The sequence below is a fragment of the Aythya fuligula genome, chromosome 20 (assembly GCF_009819795.1).
Source record: "Aythya fuligula isolate bAytFul2 chromosome 20, bAytFul2.pri, whole genome shotgun sequence".
Lineage (NCBI taxonomy): Eukaryota > Metazoa > Chordata > Aves > Anseriformes > Anatidae > Aythya > Aythya fuligula.
Window position 1 is genome coordinate 1,601,477 of NC_045578.1, and position 10,397 is coordinate 1,611,873.

At 41.9% G+C, this 10,397-nt stretch overlaps 1 protein-coding gene across 1 annotated transcript; it reads right to left on the reverse strand.

The window, feature by feature from the left end:
• Nucleotides 1-9,081: 9,081 nt before the first annotated feature.
• LOC116497231 (protein SEC13 homolog) lies at nt 9,082-10,145 on the reverse strand. Its single transcript, XM_032200889.1, has one exon. The coding sequence runs from the start codon at nt 10,126-10,128 to the stop codon at nt 9,259-9,261; it is 870 nt and encodes a 289-aa protein (XP_032056780.1). The 5' UTR covers nt 10,129-10,145; the 3' UTR covers nt 9,082-9,258.
• Nucleotides 10,146-10,397: the final 252 nt, after the last annotated feature.

Genomic DNA, 10,397 nt, shown 5'->3' on the forward strand with positions numbered 1-10,397 from the left:
AAAAACAAAAAGCAACTTTACAGAGTTGTTTACCAAAAAGCAAGGCCACATAGTCTCTAGACTGTCAGGAGGCAGAAATATTGAGAAATAAAACAGAAATAGGACACAGAATATTCAGAAATAAACAGAAAACTACCTGCTGCTTATTTTAAAGCAGTATTGGATGTAGAGTCCATTCCTGCAAGTCCTTCATTACACAGTGCTCCCACTGAATTAAGCGTTGCATTACAAAGGAACAGCAAGATCTATTTTAATTATAAAACACTGGTTGTAAAAAAACAGATTTAAGAAATTTTGGCACATTGCTGTTATATAATACGACCCTAATGGGGAAAAAAAAAAAACTCCCCCCAAAAAAATAAAAATGAAAAATAAAAACCACCCCATGCAACTGACACAAAAGAAACATTAACTCTTACCTTGCTAAAATCCTTGCAGCTCAAGTCCAAGGAACCCAAGCTGGTATTATAAAAGGCTTTGTAAAGCTGCTTGACTAAAGCAATAACCTTCCCATTTTCACATTTGTTTTCTAGACTGCCCCCCTTGGACAATTCAATCTGCAAGCACAGACTGAATTTGAGGGTTTCAGTTAGCTAAAGGAGGAGAGCATTTTTTACCATCCCCCTTCTGAAAGGAGCACAAGTAAGTCCCCAGACAAAGCAGGGATGGAAGAAGAAAGCCACAACCCACCTTATGGTGGGTCTGTGGACAGCACGTGGTGTGCCAGGACAAAATAAATAAATCTAAAGACCTGTATGAAAAATAAATTGAAGTTATATATTGTTTGGGAAACAGCATGAGCTGTAAATAATTAAGAATACCCACATTCAACAACGCCACTCGTATCGAGGATGATTTTCAAAGACTTTCCCAGGTATCTGTTATTGTTGCTGCTTTTCTTTATATAAAAGGCAGAACTGAACAGTACAGACTTTGAAGCTGTGTTAGTTGACAAACAGCCATCATCTGGGACATTCAGCCAGCCCACCTGCAAAGCATCTCCATTACACAGGAGAGAGGTTTTCTCCTGCTGGCCTCCGGGGAAGAGGTGCAACTGGGCAAATTCTTTGCCTACGCAAAACTCCTAATGTGAATCAGCATTGGCCTTTTGGGAAGCAGTGGGGACAGGGGGACACCTTACAAAAAAACTGATCTCTCCTCTCCCTAACTGGTTTGCAACATTACACGTTTCACAGGACCTTTCTACTTCTTACCAGCAGCAACAGTTTGAGTTTGCCCTTGCTTTATTCACAGGGAGCCACCTCACTTTGCTCAGCTTTCTAGAGCCAATCACTTCTGGTCTGATGATCAAGATCCTAGAAACTGCTAGGGCTCAAACTCCAAAGAATTAGCAGCTATCATTACATGCCTTTAAGCTCTCTGGAGTAACAACTGCTAGCATGCTCTGCACAAGAGTTGGCCAACTCTACCATATTTCCAAATAGCCTAAAGCTATCTGCATCATTGAGTTGCAGTAATATCTGCCAGCAGATACCTTTATGCTTCCCCACATGGGAGAAAGCAGTATGCTTTACAGAGCATAAACTGATAAGGACAAAATATACTGAAGGTGTACACCAGTAGGACACCAGAAAATATGCTTTGTGTCATAAAAGTCTTGAGAACAGCCTGGTACGGACAGATCTCTTGGCCTGAATAATACTGATAGGAAGGAATTGATAGGGATAATAGAGAAACCCTTGTACTATACGTCCTGCCTAGTAAGGAATTTTTGTGCTTTACGTTCAATGTAGTTAAGTGCTAATAACCTAAGGAAGCAGTGGAAGGGCTGCAACATGTGGTTGATTGACCTTGAAGATGGAAAATAAAAAGGAAATGGAGCAGTGTGCATAACTCAACTGGAGTTGGCACATCAGCAAAATAACATTTAAGGAAGCAAAAGCAAAAACCAAGCTCAGGGCTAGCCAGCAGGCAAAGGTGAAGAGGCCTCAATGACCATCAGGACCACTGACTCAATTCGTTGAGTCTACACAGATAGCAGGAACATCTGTAAATAATTCCATGAATGTAATGAACATGTAAACCTTGTGATTCTAAGGCTGTTTGGTCAGCATTGATAAGGCAGACACTTTGGTGGAGCAATCCCCGTGTCTCCAACACTACAGCTTTGATAATAAAGAATGCCCACTTTCTAAGATTTCAAAGTAAGTCTTAGAGAGTTTTATTCGCTGCTTTTACAGTAACAAGCCTCACACACTCCACCAACCAGTATTTAAGATTTGCATCACAGCAAGAGACTTAAGAAAATGTAAATGTCTATGCAAAGTGTTAGTGTACAGTAAATGTGAAAATGTCTGTCAAGACCCCACTCTCTAAATCAGGGTTTCAATAAAGACTAGCTCAACCTTCACTGGAGGTTGTTTCCTTTTTTTTCCCCCTTTTCTTCCTCAGTTTGTGCACTTTCCTTACTTAAGTCCATTCCTTACTTACCAAAAAAAAAAAAAAAAAAAAAAAGGCATTGAATATTACAAAACAGAAAAAAGAACTAAAGGTTATTTATTGGTATCAGGGAGAAAAGATCAGTTTGCATGTCTAAAAAATTTCTATTTTTGCCTAGTACAGAAGAGTTTCTATCAACACTAAACACGCTTTTCAAGTGCTAGCCAAAATAATTACTTCTCTCCTTCTGTGGGGGAAAAATCCACTGAATCATGAATATTCAATAGATTGATTAACGACATAGTAATCCCTTAGCTAAAATCTCTGCTCCTTAAAATACAGCGAACAGTAGCTACTGGTTACAAGAAGAATTAAAAATACAAAAATAACTTAGTTTGCAGAGGTTATCTCATCCAAATCACTTTAAAAGTATGTAACGGCAGCGCAATGCCATGTCTGCTAGGCAGACTCTTTGTACATCCCTGGCATCTCTGCCGCTCCACAGAAAAATCCATTTTCATGCTACTTACTGGAGCCACTGCCAGCATTATGTTCTCCAGGGCAGGCAGCACAGGCATCTCCTCTCAGCTCCAGCTCAGTCCTCTCCCATCTGCTCCCAGAGGCCGGCAGACTGAGGGTGTCACCAGGATGCTTTGCACCCACACGAGAAGCCTAAATGTCTACATTTGTGGCATAAGAAAGCAGACATTTGGGTTGTCTTAGAAGAATTCATTTGACCCACTGTGACTTTGAATCACCACAAGAACCATGATCTTCAAGAGAATAAAAAATACTAATAACAAGGCTTCCATTTAAAGCCATGAGATTCTCCTTCAAAATCTGCCTAGAGTATTTGTTAACACATTTGGGTTTCTTCGTTGTTTGCAGGCTTCAGGTGATGCCCAGAAATTGCCAGCCTTTCATTTTTCTCTCAAACATTTGAGAATTCCTGATTACGTAATTTTATTTTTATTTCTCTGCTGTCTGAAACTACCAAGAGACTTCTCCCTCGAGACAGGTCAGATGAATTCAAGCATCCCTATCACTTATGTCTTCTTTATTTTCCACACTGGTGTCTTCTCCATGCAGGAATCTGCCCCGTGAAATGCTAAAAGCTTGCTGTAAGATGCCCACAGCACGCACTCAGTTCGGGAATTGTAGCTGTTGACCCAAAGCATAAAGCTGTTCTGTGGGGAACTGCAGTCCAAATGCTGGCCCAGAAAATGCAGTAGTGCCGGCATAGCAAGGGTCAGTGACAGTGTTAAATTTCACTGATCACGTGAGGCCCGATCTCACAAAATGAGTAAGCACTTGGCGGGGGGGGGGGGGGGAATAAATAAATAAATAAATAAATAAATAAATAAATAAATAAATAAATCTCTTTAGAAGCTAATATAAAAGTTGATGGTACATTGTGTGCTCTTTCTGGATTCATTTTTGGCAGTAACTTAAGCATGTATTTAATGCTAAGGAGTGAGCCCTTTATCTCCAGCCTTATGATTTTCCTCCACAAGAATGGCTAGCTAATGCACAGAAGTAACTCTCCCCTGTTTCATCCTCAAAGTTTGGAAACACATTTAGTTCTACATTACAATGATTCTATTCATATTTCATGATTTTTTAAGTTCAGACTGTGAGCATGGACAGCTCATCACTGACACATCAGTGAAATGCTGTGAAAAACAAGCAACATATTGTGCTTTTAGCTTATGAGGTTGCTTTATAGTTCCCTCAAGGATATTAAAACGAGATCTTTGCAAGGATTATCAATAAGTATCTTCCAGGATCAGCACTCCTGAAGTTTCTAGAATGGCTTCAAATCTTGAACTGAATTTAGAAATGAAAGGGCTCACTCAGAAAAGGCAAAATCATAGCTTATAGCTCAAATATTCTTTTGTTTTGCTGCTTTGCATTTCAGATTCTGGTCATCACTCTGAATGCTAACTCCTACATAATTTTCTTATTAAAGTTGGTTTCAAAAGGTTCAGCTTCTTTCTCAAAAAAAAAAGAGAGGAAGGGAGAAGAGCAAGTTCATTGAAATTTTGACAAAGCATAGGGAAAAAAAAATAAAAAAGTAATTTAAAACACAAAATTGGCTTTTTGTGTGACCAGAAAAGAATCCCCATTTACTTCTCTGTATTATACTAGATAACAAACATTGCCAATGTTATTACAGCACCTAACCACCTCATACTCCTTCATTTGAGGTAGGAAATACTATTATTTCTTCATGTTACATGTGCAAACAAAAAGATACCTGAAGATCTTTAAAAATGGGCTCTAAATTCTCAAGAAAATTAAGAGATGTTAAAAACAACCTGGCCAGGCTCAAACCAAGAATGTTTAGTACCAAGAGCCACACAGGGCAGGAGGCACAGAGGCTGCGCTGAGGATGCATCACCCGAGACTTGGACATGGGGCAGACACAGGTATGAACGGGAAACCAACACCTGCCTTTTCATCCTTATCTAACGTATTTCTCCATCCATTGAAGTCAAAAATAGTGTCATCTTAAACAAAAAGCAACAAAAAAAAATACTGGGAATTTTATAAGGCAGTGCACACAGATAACTTGTTTCTTTAAGTCTTTTCTGTGTAATTCTTTTTTAGATAATTAAGATATCTCTTGCACTGAATTTGTGCTTCAGCTATGTTACGGGCATGTTATGGCAGCTTTTATCCTGCTGCGACTATGAATGGTGGCTGACCATCTGGAAGTAATACCCAGTATTATAACCTTAAAAAATGTAAACCTCCCAATAAAGAGGTACCACAAATTGCAACACTGCTTAATGAATGTCAATGTGTGTACTGTATCATCCTAATTAAATCTCACTGATAAAGATTAGTAAAAGTTCTTGTTACAGAATTTAAAAGATACTTCTCATAAAAATTTCAAGAGGTCTACATCCCAGCAAAGAAATACTTCAAAGCAGTTCTAATGTTTAGAAGCGTAAGTAGGTCAAGAAACAGACACGTGTATGTTTATATTTTGAATTAATTAACTGAATCCCCTCCTATCACAAAGCCTTTTCATATACAGATTCCCTGGAACAAAATAAATGTTTTGTTGAAGCACTTTTTAAAAACATACCAAGTGCACGTCTCAGCAATTCCTCATAGATAAATACAAGGTACTGTTTCACTGTGGGATGCAATGAAAGTCAGAGTGGGAAAAAAAATACACAAACAGGTTTTATTCCAGACTTCTTGTTGATTCACTGGGTATCCATTGGGCAAGGTGATTTTTCAGGGTAGTCATGGACCAGACAGGCATTAAACTGAGGCTAGATTTTCAGAACTCCACTTTTCACATAAATCCCAACACACTGAGCAGTTCTGAAAAGCTGGTGCCTACGGGGAAAGGGAGATCTTGGGCAGGTCTGTCCTCTTGCAGAAATACTGCACAAAGTTACATTTTCTGTTTGTATCTTCTTGTTGTTAAGCAGCCCTGAGAAGCACACTGAAATCCTCAGATCAGTAATGCTGCCAGAATATTCCCCATCTCTGGCCTTGGGTGGGGATTTTGGGAGGTAGATGCTACAAAAGTGCAAAACCCAGGGTGGAGGCTCCTTAAAGCAGCTCTTTTCAGGTAGGAGTTGCCTTTTTATTCCAATTATTCTCAGCTGGCAAGTCATTCAGGGCAAAACCTGCCACCTCCTCCTCCTCTTGTTTAACATCCAGATGAAGCTGCTGTAGGAGACTGGGGACAGCGCAAGTCACTTTTGGCTGACTTGTGCTTTCTAGTCAGGCTCATCCACGCTGAGTAAAAACTACAACTTGCTCCACCAAACAAAAGCTAGTGCTCAAAACAGCCTGTTATTTTCTCCCCGGTTATGAAAGCATGATTCAAGCTATCTTCTCTGTCACCAAACATAGACCACCCATGCCCTGCTGAAGCACCATTCCAGCCGCTGCTTGGGGTTAGATGCAAACATCTCCACCAGTAGCTCCAGCCTGATAACACAGTTACTGATCTTGATACAAACTGCCTGTTTTCATATGGTCCAAGAAGTTACTGAGTTCCCCTGAAGCAATTGTTTTCAGCTTAGAAGATTGCTGCTTTCATTTCAGAAGAATGGCCAACTATTTTCTGTTTTCTTCCCTGCAATAGCATTTGTTGTGGGTGAAAGATGACATCTTTAAGGAAGCAGAGAACGAATTATATACTAGTCCCTGCTTCTGAAATGCATCCCCAAAGGACTGAAGATCTTCCAGAGAGGAATATTTTTTTTAAGGAAAAAGTCTATGAGAGACTATCCAAGTCTCTCTCTTGATCTGTGTTTTCATAGTGCCTGCGTATTTGCCTGTCACTCAGTGCAGAAGGAGAATGAGGCATAAGGAGATGGCGTGTTTCATTCAAACTGCACCCCCGGTTTGCAGAGAAACACAGCTGTGCTCAGCCCCAGGGAAGTGCCCCTGCCCCAGAAGCGCATTGCCTTGTCCTCACCCTGCCTTAACCACCTGCTTGAGGCACTGCAGCAGAGGACTGTGTACAGACCAGAGGTCTTCACACTGCCTCAAAAATCCCATTAAGTGAAAAAAAAAAAAAAAAAAACAGTGAAGGGGCATCGTTCTCTGAGCGCTACTGCTACTGAGTGCATGCTCAAGCTTTGCTGCCTTGCCAACTACTGGCTGAAGGAAGAGTTATTCCATGCTTGCTGTTAATTATAAGGCCTATATGCTTCTAGTAAACCAGTTATGCAGCGCTTAAAGCTTTAGGCTTGCTGGTTTCCTTCCTCACTGTATGCTGTGCAGTCCTTCCCCCCTCGCTAGCAATGCTGCACTTGAAAGACCAGGGGAACATCAGATGGAGACCCCACAGTGCTTTGCTTTCTTCTCTCCTGAACTGCTTTTTTAGCATTTCAAAAACACAATGCACTCGTGAAAGCTTGTAAAATTCCTCATAAAGTTTACTGTGGCACAGGATTACAGAATACCTCTTGGAACTATGGATAAACAGCTAATCTTAGATCTGTCACCAGAAAGCACTAATATATTTCAAAAAGCTATTAGCCCTTAAACCAAAAGCAACACAGAATTTGATTTGGGGCAACAGGCTATAAAACACTGAAATTGTTTGGCAACTCAGCATTGAAAGCAGGTGGAAAAAAGCTGTAAGAGCCCTGGTATTTATTTTATTCTGCCATTTAAGGCACATTTTACACAGTTTCCAAAATCTGCATATGAAAGCTAACATGAAGAATATTTGAAAAACTGTTGAGCAATTGATTTACCACACATTTTTTAGGAAGCAGAACACTGTTTGTTACGCTACACGAAAAGGCAGGGGAAAGTGGTAAATATTACATATAAAAAAGTAAGCCATAAATAGCTTTTGCATTTTTATATTGCATCATATCTTGAAGGAGCTTTAGAACCATCAGCACTGACCATAACCTCCAGATATGAGCAATATACATTCTGCAGATGGAAACACTAAAGCACACCTATTAATCCGTAAGGGCCTGGCTATTTCTGAAGGGCTTTGCCACAGGAATGGCAGGTCTGATGAGGGATGCTGGGACAGGGAAAAAAGTGTTTGAGGTATGCAAGGATGAAATACAGTTTGAGATTCTCACATGTAAAGCCAAAGCCTGAACTTGTTTCTGTTTCCTACCTTTTTCTTTCCCCAGCCTTTATCACAGAATCACAGAATTTCTAGGTTGGAAGAGACCTCAAGATCATCGAGTCCAACCTCTGACCTAACGCTAGCAGTCCCCACTAAACCATTTCCCTAAGCTCTACATCTAAACGTCTTTTGAAGACTTCCAGGGATGGTGACTCCACCACTTCCCTGGGCAGCCTGTTCCAGTGCCTCACAACCCTTTCAGTGAAGAAGTTCTTCCTAACATCTAGCCTAAAACTCCCCTGGCTCAACTTAAACCCATTCCCCCTCGTCCTGTCACCAGGCACGTGGGAGAACAGGCCAACCCCCACCTCGCTACAGCCTCCCTTGAGGTACCTATAGAGAGCGATAAGGTCGCCCCTGAGCCTCCTCTTCTCCAGGGTTTTTTTTTTTTGTTTTTTTTTTAAGCAATAGGATTTTATTCCGTTGGTATCTAAACAAAAACCTGAGGTACAGTACAGAAGTGTGGTATGGCTAAAAAAAAAAACAACAACAAACCAACCTCCAAATTGTATTTTGATTTGTTGATGTTGGTTAAATAACCAGGTTTGAGATTACCGTAAAGCAAAATACATATGCATTCAACTACTCCTTTCATCTTCAGGAAAACATGGAGACTTTGACGTACCCACATAAAGCATGTTATTTTCGGGAGGATCTAAGCACCACTTCACTACTGCCAGGACATCACCTCCTGTTGGTAACTCCACCAGCCCTCCCCCCCACTTGAATGGCCAGAACACTCGTCCCCGTGCACAGAAGGGTTCAGGCATCGGCACTGTGACAGCCTGCCTCCTCCTGCTCCTACTCAAGTGCGGGAAGTCTGACCCCAGCATATGCGATTAAAACTGATCCCTAAACCAGAAGGCAGGGTACAACTTTTACAGCACCAAGGAGTAGCACAAGGCACAGTACTTTGCTCTGATATTCACCTTTAATTTAAGGGAATGTCAGTTAAGGCTGATTATCAACACATTGTAGCCTCCCAGCATTGGCTATAGAGTGCTCATAAAATTGGATAACTTTTTCCCAAGTTCACATCCTGTTTAGATAAAACCAGTTCTTATCTGAGTCAAGAAACATTGCAAATCAGGTATTAGTGATCACTTCCTGCTGCTGGACTGCTCACTCCTGCATCACTGCTCATTCTGCTGCCCCTCTGTAACGGCAGACACTCCTCCTTGGCCCTTGTTGACATCGCTGATGCATGCCCACAGTCCATCTCCTGATTATTTCCATAGTGTGACTTTATTGTCTCCTCCGGACACTGCAAGAATATTTGCAGTAATGGACCAACTCACATGCCAGACAACATCATTGAACTTGTGCAGCAGTTTTGGGGACCACGAATTTCCAGAGGCATCATCACACGTCCAGATAAACACTCTGCCATCCTGTGAGCAGCTAGCAATGGTGCTTGTTGGCAAACCTATGGATGGAGCCCAGGCTACGTCTTGAACCCAGCCACTGTGAGCCTCCAGCTTCTGCTCTTCTTTCCACTGACCGTCTTCTTCTTTCCAGATCTTCACAAGGTTGTCACAGCCACCAGATGCAAACCTTTTGATGTAGTTTGGTTTTTGACCAGATGGTTGTTCTATAAGGCTGCCTGGTACAACAGCAGGAGCCCAGCTAACTGCGTTACATCCAATAGTATGTGCGTTGCTGATCTTTTTGACTTCCCATTGCCCGTCACCTGTGTAGCTCAACAACGAAATGGCTCCGTCAGAGCTCCCGCAGGCCAGTATCAATCCGTAGTCGTGTGGCGCCCAGCAGACGGAGTTCACTGACGAGTCGTGCCCCGTGTACTCGTATGTCTTTTCCCACGTGCCATTTTCTTCCTTCCAGATAATGACCTTCCTGTCATAGGAACAGGAAGCCAAGATATTTCCATACATCGGATGAGCCCAGGCAACTTGCCACACTGGACCTTCATGCCCTCTTAGGTCGGCGATGAGGATTTGCCCTCCATTCCAAACATCAAAGATTTTTACGGATCTGTCTGAAGAGCAGGTCGCTAACCGGGTGCCATAGTAATCCATCTGAGCTTCATGGATCATGTCCTTGTGGGAGGTGTCCACAGTGTTGATCACGGAGACCATGTCTGCGGCCGGCAGCTCCGACGTGGCAGGGCGCGGGGCGCTGCACAGAGCCGCACGGCGCTGGGCTCCCAATGTCCAGCCTTATGAAAGAAGCCTTACTTATGTCCAAAGTCCAGCCTTATGAAAGGCTGGACTTGTCCTTTCTTCTTTCCAGTGGATGTGGGTTATGAAACAAAATAGGAAGAGGGTAAATTTTCTGGGAAAGAAGGTGTAAGAGACCAGACAGATGGAAAGTGATTCAGGTGAGGATTGCAAGAGCTGTCCTCTCA

Bases quoted from the DNA above. Each gene is read 5' to 3' on its own strand.
- LOC116497231 (XM_032200889.1), bottom strand. From the start codon at position 10,128: ATGGTCTCCGTGATCAACACTGTGGACACCTCCCACAAGGACATGATC.